At 49.1% G+C, this 20,774-nt stretch overlaps 1 protein-coding gene across 15 annotated transcripts in view; it reads left to right on the top strand.

Moving 5' to 3' along the window:
• Positions 1-320: 320 nt before the first annotated feature.
• Positions 321-20,774, top strand: part of COL13A1 (collagen type XIII alpha 1 chain) — a 101,503-nt gene continuing 81,049 nt past the window's right edge. For 6 of the 15 annotated variants that reach the window (XM_038140825.1, XM_038140823.1, XM_038140833.1 and 3 more), the window contains exons 1-3: positions 5,292-5,762; positions 5,951-6,265; positions 13,668-13,737. In XM_038140825.1, coding sequence (XP_037996753.1) covers positions 5,963-6,265; positions 13,668-13,737 — 373 coding nt within the window. In that variant the 5' untranslated portion in view covers positions 5,292-5,762; positions 5,951-5,962. Of the gene's footprint in view, positions 390-5,289; positions 5,763-5,950; positions 6,266-13,667; positions 13,738-20,774 lie in introns of those variants that run through there. The other 9 variants (XM_038140826.1, XM_038140829.1, XM_038140827.1 and 6 more) reach the window with 5 other exon arrangements.

Below are 20,774 nucleotides of genomic sequence, written 5' to 3' on the forward strand. Positions count from 1 at the left end.
GGCTGCTGTGGGAATTCTTTAGCTTGCAAGATACTGGGGAATAGTGCTGCAGGGATGGATGCTTTTTCTTGTCTTATTTGTAGCAAAGTTGTTCTTAATTTAACTTCTCCTCCCCACCCAGGCTCTGCAGGCACCACGATAACAGTTAAAAACAGCCTAGCAGAGATGACCATCTCTGCAGACTCCACTGGCACCGAAAATTAAAAATCAGCTCCAAACAAGGAAGAAAAAGCCCAGCAACAAACCAAAAACCAAACAACTGCTGCAAAGAAATAAAACTTCTTCCTGTGAGCTGCTTCTTGGCTGTGAAGGGCTTCTGCTGTGAGAAAAAAGTTCCTCCATGAAGAAGGGTGCAGAGCCTGGTTTGCTCAGAGCCACTTGAACAAAAGGTGAGAGGTTAGTTGAAAACACAAGGACAAGCGTGGGCAGTTTAACTGTGTGTCCACCACTTGCTGTCTTCTGCTTTCCTCCAGCAAAGCCTTCCCTCTGCGGGGTGTGTGAGAGATGGGGTGGCCCCAAACTGTGCAAAACCTGTGTTTGCTCCATCCTCTCTTGGAAGCTGTGACACAACCTCTGCGGGAGCTGCTGGTGGCCAGGCTCCCACCCTGGACACAGCTCAGCTCTGCTTGACTGCTCTCACACAGCTCTGGGGACAGGTTCCCAGCACTGCAGCTGCACAAAGCCAGTTTGGCTTTGTTGGGAGGGAGGCCACGATGAGCTCAGGCATTTTAGGGTTATGAAAATATAAAATCCTAACCAGATACTACTAACTTTGCTTCTTGCTTCCTTCCTTTGCTGCTACCAGTGCTAGGAGTTCATATTGTGCAGTGAGCCCTTTTGTTTTGTAGGAGACCAAGTGATTGAAAACAGCCATGATATTACTATGCATGGACAGTATATTTTTTTCCATGTATTTTCATAACCCTTTTCCCAAAGGATCAAATGTGTCTTTATTCTATAACTCCACAATGGGTTAGAGCAGCTCCTCGGGCGGGAATTGTTCTGCTCCATAGGCCACTTAATACTTCCTATAAACAAATACCAAATTAGGTAGGTAATACTCAATATTCCTGACCTTACTTGCAAAGTATGTGTAACTGCATCTCAGGGAGACAAGGGTGTGGAGATACCCATTGTGAACCTGAGGTTAAAAATGACAAAATACTTAGGGGTTTTGTTTTTTTGTTTTAGTTTTTGGAGTTGTTTGTGGGCTTTATTTTAATAAAAAGCGAGGGTATGTCTGTGTGTAAAACTGCATTTCCCGCAAAAGAAATGCAGGGAAGCTTTGATCTCAGACCTCCATTGTACCTTAGGCATCTCTGGTACCTAAGCCAAAGTGCATCTAGCTGAGCATGGAGTTTCACAATACTGCCATGAGATATATTTTTAAGTATGCATGTGCATGCTTGCTTTTTGTGCCTAGTTAACACTGTGTAATTTTCTAAATATTGTCTAAATTTGAGCCATGACATTAAGACTCCACATCAGAGCAGGACCCCTTGGTCCTTCAGAGTTCCTGGGATGGGAGGTTTCCACTCTGCTTGCCTTTTGAGAACAAGCTGCTTGGGACAGACAGGATACTGTGGGAGCCCTAGACCTTGCCTACTATGGGCCCCGTGGCACATGCTGCCAAACTGTTCTGGAGGTGACATTGTCCCACTACAAGCCTGCCAGCCTCTGGGATATAGAGCAGCTGAGGATTGGGAAGGTCCATGACCAGGAAAGGAAAAACCCCCTAAACCTCTCTGCCCCAGTGTCCCATTTGTGTGAGTGTTCTGACCTTTCCTCACAAGGGCCCTGAAAGCTGAGGTGAGTTTTTCTATTCCCCCACTGCTGTTTCTGTCAGGCAGCCCCCCTAAGATGTTCCACTCTCACTGCCATGCCTTGGAGGGCTGTGGCTGCGCTTGCCTCAGCCCCTTGCAGTGCTCCATCTGAGCAGCATTTTGCAAAGGCATGGTCCGCAGACCATGTACTTCCACTTGCAAGAGTCCTTCCCACCCCCTTGTTGTGTTACCCTCCTTCCTTCTCTCTTCTCTGCTCAGAAAACATCTGTTTCCAGATGTTGTTCTTGAGTCTAATAAATGCAGCGAAAGGCCTTGAGTTAATATATTTACAATAGCTGGAGATGTCGGCTGCTAGTTAATGGCTGGTTCGAGCACACCAAGACCCCCGTGTTTCCTGCGGGGGGGAGGGGGAAAGCAGAAGAACAGAAAGAGAAAGAGAACTGGGGTGGTGTTTTTCTCCCTAGTAAATAGTCTGAAAAGTGGAAGATTAGTGGCAGGACAGAGCACATGGCATCTCCAGGCTGCTGGCTTCAACTTCCAGTTAGTGACAGGAAGGACATGTTATTTTTTTAATGGAAGGCTGTCTTTAAGTGAAGGAAGGTGAGGAAAGCCTGCTGCTGTTACCAATCCCTTTACAGGTGAAGACCTGTTGTAGATACCTGGCTGGCTTGAACTATGCTCATAGAAGCAAGAACCTCATCCATGCCCAGCTCTATCCATTTCTGGCCTGTGGCATGGAGTGGTCATGTCCACAGTACCTGCCTTGGGTCATAGAGAGTTTATGGTCTATTGCAGTGAGAGCATGTTGTGCCACATGAGGAATCCTCACGCATTGTGAGCACTGTGTGTCTGTGGCAGAGCAGTGCTGGGCAAACTCTGTGAGGTGCTTTGCCCACGCACTGACGTCCCTGAGAAAGACAAAGTGCCTGTGCCAGCTTGAGACTGACCCAGCTGGAGTCTTGCCACACCTGCTTGTAACTGATCAATTGACCCAGTGCCATGGGCTAGATGTGAAACTTTTGCATTGTACAGGGGAGTTTTGGCTGCTTTGGGAGGTTGTATGTGAGTTCTGTTTGCTCCAGTTCTTTGCATGTTTGTGCTGAGGTCCTTAAACACCCTGGAAGACCTGTTAGAAGCGATGGAAGTGTGTGCTTACAGGGAGCATCATCAACCTCCCTGAGGAAAGAGGGATGCAGCCTCAAGCTCAGTGTGTGCAGGGCTTTCTGAGAGTCACTAGTCAGTGAAATCACTCCTGATTGCAAGTGAGTATTTGTTTCTACTCAACCAGCTTTGAGACTCACGAACTTGCAGGAGGACTGGTTTCAGGCCAGCGCTCACCTCCTCTCAGGCCGTTGAGAGAGCTGAAGTCTGGGCTGTGCTCAACTCAAGGAGTGCTGAGGTGATTCCACATCCTGCTGAGATGCCAGGCCTGTCTCTGGAGGCAGCTTTTTTGTTGAGCAGTGCTGCAGACTCGACATGCACAGTTGGCTCAGATTTGTGGCTGAATTAGTCCATCTCTATTGGCATGGGGTGACAGGGCTCCGTAATATCTCATGGATAGAAAAATTACCCTCTTGCTCATCTGCAGCTAAGGCTTCTGTGTGAAACCCGTCTGAGTGCAGCTCCCCAGCCTGCAGCAGCTATGACATACCCTCTAAATGAGCTGATCAGCTGGAGAGGGGCTGGTGGGGAGGCAGGAAAAGGCACTTACAGAGTCATTCAGGCGATGCTCGTGTCTGGACTGCAGGATCTGTGTCAAAAACCAGCGCAAAAGAGCAGAGAGCTCTCCCCAGCCAGCGGGGGGAAAAGAGATGTAGACACCCAGCAGATTTCCATTTTTAGCTTAAAGGGTGCGTTTTTGTGATTTCAGCGCTTAGGTTGGTATAAAGGGAAGGGAGACAGCCTGAGGAGAAACTTTGTATAAGACAGGCAGGTAGCTGCAGTCATCAGTAGTTCAACCCCAGTGTTAGGTAGTGTACTGCAGCACTCTCCAGCACACTCAGCACCAGTTGATAACTGGTATTTTCCTGAGAAGATCTCTGCTTCTCAAGCACTGTATCATCAGCCTCTAGGCATCTCCCTTTCATTTCTCTGTGTCTACTTATTTGCTGTGATTGCAGGTGGTATCTTGGGTAACTCCCATGGAGCCAGGGCCTCAAAGGATTCTTTTCCTTTTGTAAAGAAGCAGGCTGCTAACACAGGGGGAGACTGGGCAGGGGGTAGGAGACCGAGGTGGCTGCACCTCCTGCACGAATAGACACCCTTTGTGCGCCGTGTCTGTGGGTTACACATCTCTGCCCCGCTCATATGAAAAACTGTTGAAAGGCTGCAGCCATCAGAGGGGTGTTTTCCCCGTGTGCCGGAACAGCACCGCAAATCTGAGCAGTGAGATGACAAGAAACCCACTAAAAGAAATAAAGAAAGGATTTCCTGCCTCGCAGACGCTAAAACCCCATTTTGGGAAGCGAGTGGCTGTGAAAGGCATGAGGCCATCCAAAGAATTGGGGCTGTGTGCTACCGGGCCCTCCGAGGGTTTGTCTGGTGGAGGAGAAACAGCTCGTGCTTGCGTTAACCTGCTCCCAGAAGGTCTGTCTCTTCCAGCCCCCTGAAACAGAGACCAGGCCAGAGATGAATATGAGTTTTCTCTGCCAGTTAATTTCCAGCACAGACTGCACGCAAAATCTTCATTTAAAACGTGTAAATGACAGCAAAAGAGCCACAAGGGAGCCAGATTTTAAGAGACCAATTTGCTGCCTGGCTTTTAATGACTGTGCACCACGGTGAGCTCTGTGCTGCTTCACTGCTGAGCGTGCTCAAGGAGAGGATGAAAGAATGGACAGACAGACAGGCAGGGGCTCAGCAGAGCCTGCATGTCACCCTGGAGGATAAAATATTGTATGTTATGCTCAGAAAAACTGGGAGAGGTGGCCCTCCCTTGCTGCTGAAGAACAGAAGGAGGCTTTGTTTCCCAGACGCATGGCTCGGAGCTGCCCTACGGCACGTTTTGGGGAGACTGCTCCCTGCCAAAGGGGGATTGTCTGTCTGTCTGGTGCCCTGTGCCTGATGGGACACGGAGATGATGGGAAGTTCTGCTTCACTAGAGGGCCTCAGCAGATTGGTTCCTCTGAACACCCTTGGCAGGCTGTACCCCCAAATCAGGCCCCAAATGTTCCCACTGCAGCCTGCCTGCCTGGGGTGTTTCTCCCTGCTGCCCTTCGCTTGTTCCTTGCAGAGCCCTCAGCTGCCAGCTCTTGTTTCCAGATGTTTCCCTCTGCTTCTCACCCTGCCTGGCTGCTCTCGTCAGAATGTCGGGGTCCAAATCCCCCACTGCCGGAGCCTCAGGGCTGCCCCAGGATCCGCGTGGGGGACGCGACAGCCCCTTTGTACCATCCCATAAAGTGCTCTCGGCTGCCTGGAGGAAAGGAAGACGCAGGCTGGTGCGAGCCCAGCCTCTGCTTTACAATCTCTTTCCTGCCACTATAAATAACCTCGGCGAGAGTCACTTCAAAGGGAAGGACTGGCGGCGGAGAGGTGGTTTGGGGACCGAGCGGGACAGGGGCGTCCCACTGCCCGATCCCACCCCGGCGCTTTGCATAAATAAATAAATCATGCAGCAAGGGAGAGGTGGAGAGAGAGGGCGAGCAGAGGAGGTTACTTTGGGAAGCCGCGCAGCTCGCTCATCCCAGCCCCGTAGTTCGGAGGGAGTGTGTCATGTTACAGGGGAGCCACGATCAGCCAGAGCACAACGTCGCCGGAGCAGCTGAGAATTACCTCTCTCTAATGGGGACTTTCATGTGCGAGCTCCTGGCCAGTCTGCGAAGGAACTGAAACTGACAGCTTAGAAAGAATCAAAATCCTACCAGCGAACCAAAAGACTGAAATACAGGAGGAAAAAAAAAATCTTGATCAGATTATTTTCCCCCCCCTCGCACTCTTTGCTGCAGTTGGATCCCTTTTTTTTCTGCACCCCTTTTATGTGTGTGTGGTTTGTTTTTATTTTTTAAAGACACCCCCCCTCCCATGTACTTTTGTCATTATTGCTGTCACTTGTGATTTGCTGGCACCGGGATTCCCTTCGACGTTCTTTTTCTATGCCTTCTGGATTGTGCATCTTGGAGTAGGAGCGAAGCTTTATTTATTCTATTTATTTATTTATTGTTTCTCAGGACAGGGAGGGAATGTTGGAGGAGAAGAGCTGGAAAGGCGTCGACGAAGCAGCTTTTGACAGGGGGTGTGTGGCTCCCCCCAGGACCGGCGATGGGGAGAGATGCTGCCGCCTCCCTCTCCTGCTGGGCTCGGGGCTGCCCGGCGTGTCCCTGCTCTCTCTGGTGCTGAGCCTCCTGCTGTACTTTCGGACCTCGGATCTGCAGTCCCGGGTGTCCCACTTGGAAGCAGACAGACCCACACAGCTCCCTGCCTGGCTCTCAGCAGACCAAATGGAGACAGCTATTTTGGGAAGAGTTGACCAACTGCTCAATGAGGTCAGTGTTCTTTCATTTTGCATGTAGAGTTTATAGTATTATAGGTTTTAGGCATATGCATGTTTGCATTGTCACATTATCCATTTTTCCCCCTTTCTTAGAAATGTATCTCTGCACGAGTGATGCTGCTGCTAGGTTGAATTCCCTGTTCCTTCAGGTCCCTCCCACCTCTCAAACTTGCTTGGCGTTTACTTCTCTCTTCTCAGCCCACGCTGTAGCTGAAGCCTGCACTTTGCAAAGAGGAAAACCTCAACCCTGATCCTGCTGGGGAGGCAAAAACCTCCAGCCCTTCTCTTCAGGAGCCTTCATGCTGAAAGAGTTAGAATTAGAGGTTAAACCTGGGGTTTCAGCATGGGTTTGAGCCCCGGAAGGGGGATAGGTAAGGCATGTCGCAGCCAGCATGGCTATGGGAAGAGGTAATTGCAAGCACACCAATGTTGTGATGGGCTGGTATTGCTGCTGTACCAGCCCTGATCCCTTCCACAGCTCCTGGCTCAGGAAAATGAGACACACTGGTGTTGCCAGGATGGTTTCTGGTACTGCCCGGGCATCAATGCAGAGCATATGGCTGCATTCTACTCACTTGAGTCCCATCCAAACTCCACTGGACTCTGTGAGCTCTCCTCTGGTGATGGGGGGATGCTGCTACTGGCTTCAGCAGGTCAATAAAAAGGGCCCAAAAGCGCAGATTATTGTTGCTGACGCCTTTTACTTTGCTGTGTTGATGCTGCTGGGGGCTGTCTGTGTTCCTGTACTCTGGCTGCGATGAGTGTTCCTTGCCTTGTTGGGCTTTGAAGTGGTGTTGACATGTGTCAGGGAGCAGATGGTGGCTCATGTCTCTGAACTCTCCAGACAGGTCCCCACTGACCTGTTCCCACAGCTCTAGGAAAGGCTTGGGGGTGAAATTCAGGGCTGGAGCCATTTCCACCCACCTCTCCTTTTCTCTGTTATCTCTAGCTTTGGCTTGAGTCATGCTGGAGAGATCCCTGGGGCTAGCCCAAAAACTGTTTGTAGCTGAAAAAAAATCTCTTTTGGGCTGTTATTGCCAGATGAGGTGAGGAATGGGATGAACAGAGTGCTGACTACTGGGACCTGCCTTGGGCAGTGCCGCCTGGCACCTGGGGTGACGTGGACCCCCTCCTGCTTTCTAGGAGCAGTGAAAGTCTGTGGTGAGGAATTTAAACCTACAGCTGACAGGCTCCGCTTCTGTTTATGGGTCTTGTGAGAGCAGTCCTGGGATCTGCTGGGCTGTGCAGCCAAAAGCTGTGAACCTTGAGTTAGCAAACACTGCAGGAGCTGAAGGATACGGTTTTGAGTTGCCTCTTAGGATGAGGAATAAGGGAAAGACAGGGTCCATGGGGCAATATCCTACTTTAAAACGGGGTTTGGGGCGGCAGAAGCGTTGCGGGTGATTGGATCTGTGCCCTGTGGTTGCACTCTCATGCAGGGACTCCTTCCCTGCCACCAGGCAAGGGATAGTGCACAATCCCTCTGTTGCTGCTGGCATGAGTCTGCTGGGAAGTCGACGTTGATCTTTACCGAGATTTGAGAAGTGCCTCCCGGGAATGGTGCCTGGGGCCGGATGGCCCTGTGTCCTGCTGGCTCTGCTGGCAGCGACACCTTTACACCTTTATATAGCTCGGCTTAGCGAGGAAATGGGGGTCTCATGATGCCCATGTGCCCAGCAGCACCCCTGTTTCCTGAGCAGCCCCTCCTGTGCTCCTGGGGGGGGGGTGGCCACAGTCCCCACTGCAGCCTGTGTGGGGACCAGCCGTAGGACAGGAAGGACAGCTTGAGGGGCCAGCACTTGCTCCTGAGTACCACCAGGGTTACCAGCTCCATCCTGGGCTGCAGCTTCAAAAAGGGCTTGGAGGAAGGCGCTGGAGACGGTGGAGGAGGAAGGACGCCTGGCCCATGTCTCCTGTCCCTTTATACCTGTGAAGGTCTGATGCCCGTGGGGGAGGAGGGCTCTGTCCCCCAGGGAGGACCCCCTTGCCAACTGTGCTGCCCACTTCTCCTAAGCATCTAAACCTCAGACCTCCACACTCAGCCAGAGGCACGGGCACGGACCAAGCAGCTCGAGGTCCAGGGCAAGGGGCTGCTGGTGGACAGATGGTGGGGGGCATATGAGGCTTTTGATTAGGAAAGAGAAATCCTTCCGGTCTTCCTTTTCATTGTGTCTGAAGTGGGGTCCAGGACTGACTGGTGAGGGGCGAGGATGGAGAAAAACAAGGTAGATAAAGGGAACGGGGAAAGGATGGGAGAAAAAAAGTAAGGAAAGAAAAATAAGTTGTGCTGACCATGAGTGGGGGAGAGGGGCTGCAGATGGGTTTGCTGTGATGGACGTGTAAGTGGGATATTCATCTCCCCCTGCTCAGACCCTCGCCGCCTCTCATTGCCACATCCTCACCGTTTCCTGGTGTTTCAACCTTAATGGGTTTCACAGCTGCCAGCTCAGTGAATCCATCACAAAATAAAACAGCAAAGCTTTAAAGGAACCCAGCTTTAGAAAAAGCTGATTAGAGGTGGGGAGGAAGACACAGCACATTTCTAGCTCTGGTGGCTGTGAAGATGAGCTGGAGGGATGTGAATAAGTAAAGTCTGTGAGGGCTGATGGAGGAGCTCTAAGGTTATGCTCAAAACCTGTACTGCTCTGAGCTGGAGTGTGTAATGCCCTCGAGTCTGGGCCATGAGTGTGCCCAGGTGTGCCCTGGGTGTTCCCAAGGGTCTGCACGGGATACTGTACAGATTGCACTGAGAAGTGCAAATTGCCAAAGTCCTTTGAGAGGCCTTTCTTCTAGACATGCAAAAATAAAGCAGAGTGGCAGGGAGAGGAGCTGGGTTGGTTAAGATGTTAATTTTAAGGCAGCTGGTGGGGATGTTTTCTCCATCTCAGAGCCTGGTTTTTGAGCACTGGTGGCTGGCTGTGGCAGAGTTTCCATCTCAGCTTAGGAGGAGCGTGGAGAGGGCGGCAGATGCTTTCCCAGAAGCAGCCTGACCAGTGCTTCATTTGCTACTGTGGAAACCTCTGCCTGGTGTAGGCGAATACCACAGGGGAATTTTTTACCAGACTCAAATTGACTAGGTTTTCTTGTAAAAGCATCTGTGCAGAATGGGCCAGAAGCAGGTAGTACAGGGAGAACTTTAACTCCACGTAGGAGTTCGAATTCCTCTGCGTTTATGAGACATCATAAAATCATACAAGGAGCACAAATAAACTCACTAGTGGCATTTGCAAGAGAGGCAAAGCTTTCCAAAGAAGAAAACGAGGTCCTTTTCCATGCTAGGTAACACTTGGTGCTATTTCACTTGCCAAAAACTCATCAGGGTGGAGAATGAGATGGATTCAGTGCTGTTGCTTGGAAAAAGAAATCCCAGAATTTGTGAGTTTGTAGAGATAGAAATGTGTATGTGTGATGCAGCAGCAGGTAATCCTGTGCACCCTGGGGGAAGATCAGCTGCTCCTCAGCCTTCTCAGGGGCTTGTGTTGAAGGTGTTTGTTGTGGTTTCAGTGACTCTTAAGGGATTCAGGAGTGTGCCTGTGAATGGGGAGGGAGCTGATCCTCACTGCTTTCCCAATAGTCTCATTTCCCTGGAACTCTTTCCTTACTTGTGCAAGCAAAGGAGGGACACCAGGAAGCTCTTTCCCTCCTGACTTGAAGCATTTCCCCCCCTCATTTTATTCCGTATCTCAAAGCACACTGCTCAGTTGTTTCCTAGGGTCTGCAAGCTTGCTCTAAGCATCCCCTGCTTACATCTTTAGCTTAGTGTTCTTTGCCCCACAATCAGGGGATCTATTTTTTTCTTTCAGCTTCTCTGGTAGCTCAGTTGCATTTCCTTTCAGCTGCTTGCAATCCCTCTACCTAGGTGGTGTTATTTCCAAGCTTTTTGCTCCATCTGGGAGGACTCACTTCTCTCTTTTGCTTTGTGCCACATGGTCCCATCATTCCAGGAGCTGGGCCTTTAAAAAAAAAAAACAAACGGGGAAATTGGAGGTAAAACAATGAGAGTTTACAAAACCACCCACCCCTGAAATCCTCCTGATGGTTGTAATAGATTATCTATTTAAAATGTGTTTCTCTTAGCTGTTGGAGATAGTGGTGGGAAATGATTTCACCTCCCCGGGTGACTGCAAACAACTGGGAATGCTAAAGAGCTATTAATCTGCCCCCTTTGAAGAAGTGCCCTCCCTCTCACCTAATCTCAAGTGCCCATCCAAAACAGACAGGCAAGGTTTAGGAGAGCACAGTCCTTTAATGCCAGAAGTGGTCTTGCTGTCGCTGCTCTGTCCACCCAGGTCAGCCCCGTCCTGTCACGCTTTTAACAAAACCCATGGGAAAAGCCCGTGCTGACTTTAGTGCCCATTCCCAGCAGGTGTTTCAGCATGACCCTCCTGGCCTTGCCCTCTTGCAGACGGGATTTTCCCTTTCCTCGCTCTCAGCAATGTGCCGTGGCTCCCTGAACCCACAGAGGTGCCGCCAGGGGCGATCAGCTGTGGCTCCAGCGCTGGCAAAGGCTTTTTTTCAGCCACTTGCCGTGGTGCAGGGGGAAGATGCAGCTGTTATGTCACTGGATAACGTGACAGACGAGAGCAGGCTCTGCTGACAAAGCAATCCCCCGCACAGGAAGTGTTTTCAACCTTTCTGGGAGGCAGCCTGTTGCTGCTCTTGATGTTACGGGCTCCAGGTATCCCCTAGGTGAAAAAAATCCCCCAGATCCCAGGGAGGAGATTGCAAACACTAGATTCCCAGAGACAACCTTCTTTTTAAATTTTGTTTACAGAAGCTAATCCTGCCCTAAAATTGAATGCTTTTCTATTGCCTGGAATGAAAATTTTCTCTTGGAAGTGACATTTTTAGAGGGAAGTACATTTGGTTTGCTCTCCTGAACAAAACCAGCTTCTTGTGTTGGACCAGGCAATATTTTGCACAGTGGAAACGAGGGAAGCAGAAAAGGCTGGGGGGTTTGTTTTGTTTTGCCATCTCCACCCAAAGTTGAACTGAGGTCTCCAAGAGGCAAGGATTTTTTTCTGTGGCAGTGTTTGTTTAATAGACAGTGCAGGAGAATGAACACCAAGTGCTCCTAAATCCCTGGTAGGTTTTGCCTCCCACTAAAGGGGAGCAGTCCCATGGCACCACTGCCCTTTGCACTCCCCAGGGATGTGCAGAGCTCTTGGGCTTGAGGGAGACATGAGGGATGGGGCAGAATGTCCAAATGCTGGTAAGTGAGTGATGGCTGCATGCTCATGGTGCACAGGGCTGTGCTCCAGCCTGCCCAGCAGCACCCACACCTCCCTCCCCAGGGGCCCCTGTCCTTGAGAAGGCTATTTCAGTTGTCCCAGGTCTTTCCAGTACCTTGACCCTGCAGATAAAGCCTCAGGGAAATGTTATCAGCCCTGTTCCGTTCCCAGTCATGCTCAAGTCCTGCTGGGTCATCACTTCCCTGTCCAGTTATGCTGCTCCTCTCTTTGTAAGCCTGCACAGCAACCCAGCCAGGGCTTCTTGCAGCACAGCCTAACTCGGCCATTCCCCCTTACAGCCTCTCCGGTGCCTCTGCACTTGGTGGGGCAGGGATCTGTTCCATGCTTCCTCGCAGATTCGTGTCCTGTAAAGGCCCCTGTTGCATGCAGGGTGTTTGGACCCTTGTTGGCTAGGAAATGGCTTTCCGCTCCTGCCATTGCAAACCATCATCCCTTCCTTGTCTGAGCCCGATTCCCAAACATGGGAGCACCACCCAAATGTGGCAGTCTGGTGTTGGAGACGTTTTGGTTGGCACACGCGTAGATGGGAGTGGGGCTGTGTGTGTCCACATACCAGTGTGAGTATCCAAAGAAAGGCTCTGCTGTCCTACTTGTGCCCATGTTTGACCACTTGCAGTTAGAAGGCAGGCAGTGCTGCAGGGCAGAGCTGTGCCATCTGGGGTGGCAGCAGGATGGGAACGTGCCCAAGTGCAGAAATTCACAGAATATCTGTGCTTTTAACTGAGAAGGTAAACACCAATGAAATGCTCTATGGGAACTGGCAATTTTCCTTGCCTCAAACCCTCTCCTCACCCTGCCATCAAATCATCTTGCTATCAAAACATTTCAATCTACCATGCAAAATAAAGCTCCGAAAATATTTAATTTCTAGTCAGTCACAGCAACCGTTACTCTTTTGGCTTGCAATGAGGAAGCCAGTCCTTTCAAAGTAAAAATAAATGGAAATGTTCCAGCCAATTCTGCCTTCCTTCATCCCAGGCGGAAACAAGTTGATTTACTTTTATCTTCTCTGAAAGAATTTTTCCCCAAACTGATGCCTTCTTGCAGGAAGATGCTCGATTACTTGTGAAAATAAAACAATTTCTGTATGATCTTGGGCTTCTTTTGTGTCCTATGTAAGGCTATTTCTTTTGAAATATTGGCCCACTTGTGAAGTAGTTTAAAAAATAGGAAGGCTCAACAGGGATGGGAAGTTGGGCTTGAAGGTTAGGAGGGAAGAGAGAGTGATTCCAGAGCTTAGGAACCCCAGCAGCTCAGTGGTCTCAAATCATTAACCAAGTGTGGTTCGCAGGCATTAATGAATAACCTATTTGGATTGATTTGCATTTTCTTCACTAAATTACAGTTATTTTATAAAGTCTGTGAGGAGTGGTGAGGATGCTACCCCCGGAGCACATTTTTCTGAGGATGTGGGTTAATTTTGTCGATTTTGTTGATGTTCCCAGTGAGAGAAGATGCAGTGACCGCAGGTGGACTTTATTTGCTCTTCAAGAGAGACACAGATGGGCCCAGAGTGCAGGAGACTGGCATGCTGGCACCATTAGAAATCCAAACTCATATATGAAATGCACATTCTGACAAAATTCCACCTTGTGGAAGCTCTTGATAGGTTTTGTTGTGTTCTGCCCTTGGGGGAAAAATTAAGTTTCACAGTGTCTGAAGATTTTAGGGGATGCCGTTGGTGTTTTCAGTTCATCTTCAGCCCCAATCTCGCAGTGGGACCCTTCTGTCCATCCAGGTGTCTCCAAGAACATCAGGAATGTGCTGCAGGGTGGAAGAGGACCTGCTTCAGATCTTCATTTTCTGCCCACTGAGTGGGTCTTCTGAGAAATGTGGCTTTGTCACGAGGACACAGTCACCAATTTATTTGCCACTGCCGGCTCTTGGTTTTGTAATGCCTGTCAGGAGGACCACATTTGGAGGCCATTACGAAACTCCCTCAGCCTGCTTTCAATCAAACCCTGCATTTCTAGTTAAGGGCTATGAACTTTATTGCTTTTCTTCGTTCCCAAACTGCTCTGCCCTGTCTATCCCATCTCTACTTGGGCAGCATCCCCTCCCAGTTCCACTTTTTTCAAGAATTTGAGGCTTTGGTTTCAATGGTATAAATTAATCCTTTTTCTGTTTTTCCTCTCTTGGCAGAAATTAAAGTTCCACTTGCCAAGACATCGAGAAGTTCGAGACACACACCAGCGATGCGACTGCCCGGCAGGTAGGGATCTGGGACAGCTGGCGCTGTGGAAAGTGACAAAAGATTTTCTGTCTACATCTCATTGGAGGATTTTTTTAACGCAGTCTCCTGTGTGAATGCAAAGTTTTGTGTACTTGCATAACAGTTTGCTCAAATACAGGAAATTGATACAGGGATGTGGGCAGCGAGTCTGGTTTGTACATGGGTGCCAACACTTGACACGAGCAACAGGAAAAGGGGTAGACATCCAGGTGGATGTCCAGATAGCCAGTAGAGAAGGACACATCTGGAGGGCCAGTGTTCCCTCTGATTTTAGATATCAGTTTTGAAGTGGGCAGAGAGGCTCTTGGGAAGTGCATCTTTCTTGCCTGATTTTGGAAGGTTTGAGACACGTAGATCCAACACCAAAGCTGAATTTTGGTTAGCCAAAATGCCTCCAGGGTAAGAAGATTTGAATTCCTTGGTGTTCTACAGCTATCTGAGGCATGTTGCAGGATTAACAGCCTTCTGCTAGAAGCAGCCATTTATGAGGGGCTTGGATGAAGTGGTCACTTGAGGTCCCACTCATATAACATACAGAAATATTATGGGATTGCCTAATTGCATGATGGTTTTAATCATGTTAATATCAAAAGGCTCTTTGAGACACATCTTCTGAAGTGGTTTCAATACAATAAGTGACAAATTGCTATGGAAAAAACGTTTGTGAATGGCATTTCATTCCATGAGTATGAATCATTCAGCCTTCCTCATTGTCTTTTGATACATTTGACTAGAAAAAAATACAGAAGTGCCAGCTACCACTCACATCCAAAGTTCAAGTTCTGGGAGAATTTGAATCTGTATATTCAAACTGGGTGACTGAAGCTCGTTTTGCAAAGAAGGTGGCAGGGAAAATTATGTCTGGATGAGGACATGAAAGTAGCATTTCCATTTTCGGCTGTTTCCCCTTTGGCTCTCCTCCGTGCCCAGTGTGACAGTATCTGGCAGTGTGCTTAACAAAGGGTATTTAAATGTGGCCAACAGTTGGGATAAGGGTGGATAAAATTACAAAGGGGTTGTCTTTGCTGAAGGTAAGGTCTCAAAATCATTGTATTTAGGCTTGTACAGACATAGTTTCTTGCCAGAATGAAATGAATTTGCAGCACGACAGCTTGTAAAAGCAAGAGTTAAAGCTCTACACGTTTGTGGTGGAAAAGAACTAAAATCCAGGATCTAGAACTGTAGAACATTGGAAAAAAGCCTGATTTGACTAGTCCAGATCAGGACTGTTTGACTTTCTTTTTAGTCCCAGAAATAAACAACAGGAGCAATTCCGGTTTAAATTTGAAAGATAGTACAAATGAAATGTTTTCTAAGTATCATTTCTCAAAAGAGCATATCAAACCGGAGTTAAGCTCATTTTAAATACCAACATTTTCCCTTCAATGGGAACACAAATCACAGCCCTCCTCCATTTTTAGGTTCTTGCCTGGGCTTGACAAATAAATGCCATAAAACCACAGGAGTGAATGTCCTCCTGGTGTTTCTGAACCAACTTGAAGAAGGAAACTTTGAACTTGAGTGCAGAGCAGAGAAAAAAAGATATTAGTTCCTTTCTGAGGCCATCTGGATATCACTCCTTCGCCATTTGTGTGATAGATGAATCACCCAGGTATTTCAGCATCGAGATCGTAACACTTGGTTACAGATACCCTCATCCCTTGGGAAGCTTTGGCAGCAATCTGTGCTGGATTTCTCATAAATCTTAGGTGCCCATTCGTTCCATTAAGCTCATGGTATTGCTGAATAACAGCTTTGATTCAGGAGGACAATTATAATAAATGTCTCCTAAGGATTGAGGCTTCCTTTTTACCTGTCAAACTTGCTTGTCTTTGTCAAATATTCTATGGATACAGAGACTCTATATAAAATTGTCCCCCACCCATCAGCTAATCTGTTGAGGGAAATGAAACCGTGGTCTGAAGCTGATGTTGTGGCAGGTGAGGCTTTGGTTGGATTGGAGCAGTACAGAAACAAGGGCACCTTCAGCCAGCTGTTGTCTCCTCTTAGACCCTTTGCTCCAGGGTATTTCCCTTTGGTCTCCAGGCTGGTGCAATGCAGGCCACCTGACCACGTTTCAGCGTGGCGTCTCTTCCAGCACAAGACCTTGGGAATCCTTTTCCTCCGTGCATTTTCCCCCTGGTGTTTAAAATGCCCCAAGGACCAGACAAGATGACTTTTGCGGGAGACCAAGGTATTCAGAAGCGTCAAGATGTTGCAAGACTTGGCGCATGCCCGTTGCTTCTCACTGGCCCACTTCACTGCCCATAAACACACCATACTCCTCAGCAAAATAAATGTTTATCAGAAGTGACATTTGAGTTCATCCCTAAGTGTGAGTCAGGTCCCTGCATGGCAGAGAAGGGGAAAAGGAAGACAAGTTCATTTGCTGACCCGTTCAGTGCGGATGTGGAGGTCCAGGGCCGTGTCACCCATTGCCACAGATGAGCTTCTGAACAGAAATGGTTGGGAAAAGCTGGGAATAGGAGAAAAAGAAGATTGTGAAGTGTGTGACTGTGCTGTGGCTATCTGAGAGTGTGTGATAAGGATTCTAGAAATAACATGGTCAGGAAAACAGCACAGCTGTATTTTCAGCAAACGATAAGGAAATAAAAGTTTCATTTGACTGAAAAGTGGCTACTTCAGATCACTTGGGCTGGGTGTGACTACCTATGAGATGTTGCTCCTTGGCATTGTGTTTTTTGAGTTTAGAGGTCGCAGTGGGCTTCTCCAGTAGTGTCTTGGTGATGAGGACACAGCCCTCAAGTTTAACATAACCTATCTGGGTAATTAATGACTTTGCTCCCTTCAATAGATAACCTCTGACATTCCTTCTGTCTCCACTTACTGCTAGACAGATCTGGGACAACTTTGTACAGGTTGGACAAGACAAACCTCAATGGCAGCAATGACTGCACCCAGCTGTTCTCCAACCCCAGACCCTCTGCTGGGGATGGGGCCAAGGGTGGGCAGGGGGCTCACACTTGTTTTGGTCTGAGGTTGTTGAATGCATAGATATGACTTGGGGAATTTTTCTGGGACTGAGCAGATGCTTTTCCATATGGTGTGTGGATGTGGTCAGGAGCTACCTGAGGCTGGAGGATCCTCTTACAGCCAACTGACCTCCCTTAATTTCCTCCATGTAGTAAAAAAATGCTGCAAGGGGAAAACATTTTGTTTCAGGTTGACAGGGCAAAAAAATCTAAGCTTTCCTGGTCTAATCTTGATCCAGTTGCAGATCCAGACTGTGTCTGCCCGAGCAGCCTCAAACAGCCAGGGATTACACCACAATCCCTTCCCACAGCTTTCCTGGTGGAGGTGGGCGCTTGTGTATTTTATATATTGTGACTCTCTTTATTAGACCTTTCCCATCTTCCTCTCCTCAGCTCTGATTTTCACAGTCCCCACGTGGCTGTTTTTCACTGTGCTGGCTCTCTGCTCTGGTCTTCAATATCCCTTTAAAAAAAAAAAAAGAAAAAAAGGCTGGCTGCTTTCCCTCTGCCTCCACAGTGCTTGTTTTGGTCCGGATTCTCCTTGGTCAGGTTGGGAGCCTGCGGTGCTGGAGGCGGTCAGCCATGCAAGCAGGGAAGCAGCTCAGAGGGATGCTCAATGACTTTTCCATCCCTCCCTGTGGCAGCGCTCGGGGGCAGAGGAGGGACCTGGGCTGCAGGAGGAGGCAGCTCCCAGGCACCGGCACTGGCAGTCGGAGGAAGGTTGCATAGCCCTTCCACAAACCAGTGTACCTTCTGTTGTTACAGGGGCTTGGAGGGATGGTGTGAGGCAGCTGCAAGAATTTTGGCAGTGGCCAGGAACTGAGCTTTTCTCCGGAATGTCTTTGAGGCTTTGCAAAGGAATGTCCCCTGGGCATTTCTTCTCATACAAAATTTCACCCGCGTTTCCTATCTGCCCCGCCGTGGGGCACAGAGAAGGCTGCTTGCCCCACCCTTCATCTGCAATTGACTTCACAGGAATACCAGCAGCAGATACTGCAACTCAAAATTGTTGCTGCTGTTCCCCTTCTTGCAGGGAAGCTTGCAGGAGCCAAGGTGCAGCTGTGGCCCCAGTTGCACCCAGGGGACGTGTGCCACTTGATGCACATACTCAGTCCAGGCATTCTGCTCTCCTTCTTGGCTGCACCCATTCTCTGCTGTCCAGACCCCTTGACACACTGGCAGCTGGTGGACGTGGCCAGTAAGAAACAGGGCTGCAGTGGGGCTGTTGGCTTCCACCCAGGATGTGACACCCAGAGCCAGTGGGGCCAGCTGATGGGAAGCGGATTTCCCACATCCCAACCTGTACCTGTCCTCACAGACAGGTGCAGAGGAAGGAAAAAATGCTGGGTAAGGCAGCAAATGAGGGGTTGGTGGGGATGGCTGGGGCAAGGGGAGGCTCCTGGGCAGTGTGGGCTGAGCCTTGGTCCTGCAGCAGACAGGCAGGATGTTGTATCCAAGTGGATGCATCCGTTTCTAACTTGGGATTTGTATCTTCTCCCCAGACATCTCTGTGGAGATGAGCCAAAAAGGGAGACAGTGCCCAAGTCCTGCCTTCTCCCCACATCCCAGCCGGGGGGCTCCATCTCTTGCCATGGCTTTTTATATTTTCTCGCTGTCATGTTTAACGTGATCTTTTTTCAGCTGGCTGGGGCTGCTTGGACAGATCACAGAATCATAGATAATAGATAGATTTGAGTTGGAAGGGACCTTAAAAAGATTATCTAGTTACAGTCCTCTGCCACAGACTGGGACACCTTCTGTTAGACCAGGTTGCTCCAAGACCTGTCCAACCTGACCTAGAACACTTCAGGGATGGGGCAGCCCCAGCTTCTCTGGGCAACCTGTGCCAGTGTCTTAATGCTGCTCCAGGGCTCCCATGAGATTAAAAACATGAACACACTGGTGAGCTCCAAGAGGTGAAGGAGGTGTTTGGGATCCCTGGAGTGGGGTGAGGGTGTGGAAAGGTCAGCTCCAGCTATTTAAACACCAGCAGCCACAAGCTGTGTCAGTGGCCTTGGCTCAGAGCCATGAGGGGGATGAGGTGGGAGGGTGCAATGGAACACCCTTGGCCCCGTGGCCTTACTGTCAGGAGGTGCATTGAACTGGTTGAAATGCTATGGTTTTGTATTTCACCCCTTTTGAGGACAGTAAGTCAGCGTGGCTTTCTATGCTGACTGTGCAAAAGGTGTTTTCCGCTTTGAAAGTGCCTCAACGCAGCTTTCTGACAAGCGCTGACAAAAAAATTGGAAAAGAGGACTTCTGTCTCAAGCAGCTGCCCCTTGCCAGAAGCTTTGGGCTCTCTGAATTGTGTTTTCCCTTGGAAGGATTAAGCCCTCGTGGCAGGGCTGACCAGAGAGCCGGGATGTGGAGGGAGCAGTGCCTGGGCTGCTGTGCTGGGCGTCCGGCAGCGCTGCAGCCACGGCAGCGCGTTGCTGTGACAGAAAATGGGGTTCTCTGGCACGCCGCCCCCCTAGCACATCTGGAAGAAAAATTGCAGTATAACCATTGCTCAAATACTACCCTCCTTTTTTCCCTGGGAATTCTATTATTCCCTGAAATTTAGATATATTCCCCCATCCACATTTTTGGGCCCTCTGGAGTATATACACACTTCAGCCTGGAAAGTTGCTCATGCGCCCTGGGCTGCTGGCTGTATTTTGGGTTGGGGTTTGTTTGGTTTAGACATACTGTTGTTTCATTTGTTTTGAAGATGCAAACCACACAATGAATTCCATGGATTCTGTGAGCAGTTATGAATAAATGGGGATGAACAATTCAGGAAAAAACCAAACAAATAGTTTGTTTGGTCACTTAACTCTCTTTCTCTGAACATGTAGGCTGCTGTGCTCGTAACTGGAGCGGCTTGAGGAGTCACCCCAGCCTTGGCTTTTGTCACCTGCATGTTGCCACATCCGTGGCTGAGGGACAGGAAGAGGGAGAAAGGATGTTCCTTAAACCTCTAAGCATCAACTCATCCGGCTTAGTCTGCTTTCGGGATTTAAACTGACTTTATTAAGGAGCATTTCATTGATTTTAATTAAGCTGCAGTTGTTGCCTGAGTGCAGACTAGGAGGGGCTTGTGTAAGGGAGGGCTTGTGTAAGCCATTAATACGTTTGTGAGCGTGGCCTGTGCTGCAAAATGGTTGGAGGGCTCAAAGCATCCCTGTGGTGCTACCATGCAATAGAGTTAGGATGGCAAACACCTCGGCCTTTCCCTCTTTATCCAAAATACGCTTAGAAACAGCCAAAGCATTGAAAAGGGAATGTGCCCTGGAACAGTGGTGCTCTGCAAGAGGGTGGCCTGTTTATTTACCCCCATCTACTTGTTCAGATAATTCCCCCTTGCTGTGTTCAGGCCTGCTTCCTGTACACCCCAGGGCTCCCCTCTCTGTTTTTTATATGTCTTCATATTTTGAACTTTTTATTTTTGGCTTTTTAAAAATTTTAAACTGGATGGAAGGTGGGAAGAATTTCCTCCAAAGACATGGAATTGTTATGGGACTTTTTCTCTGGAGGCTGAGCTCTGCCCAAAGGTGCAAACAGGTGAACATTTGTATTCAGGTGTGCATGAGTCCTGGTGACACAAGCAGTAACTTTAGCGGTGCTTGTGGCCCAAATGTTATATCCTAGCCCTTGGTTGTTTGAGACAGCTGTTCCCCATGCAAAACCAGGCATAAACTAACCTATTTCTTAGGCAAAGGTATGGTGCAGAGAGAGACATTGGGGATTAAATGCATGGGAAGGAGATTTTGGAGCAGATAACCCGCCGTGAAGTGCTCCGGCCAAAGCACAGATTGGAGCAGGAGAAAAGCGTTGTGGCTGTGCTGATTTTTATCAGGCAGTGGTCCCGGTGTGACCTTTACTGTCCATGTCTCAATAACAATCCAGTGGCACATGGCACCCCACGTGCAGGCTGGGGCCTGACAGGTTGCCTGTGGGGCACCGGGGCGCATGTTGAGGGCTGCAGCAGGCAGCTTCTGCATGTTTGACGGGTTTGCGTACAGATGTTTGGTAGAAGTGTTT

This window comes from Motacilla alba, chromosome 6, assembly GCF_015832195.1.
Source record: "Motacilla alba alba isolate MOTALB_02 chromosome 6, Motacilla_alba_V1.0_pri, whole genome shotgun sequence".
NCBI lineage: Eukaryota > Metazoa > Chordata > Aves > Passeriformes > Motacillidae > Motacilla > Motacilla alba.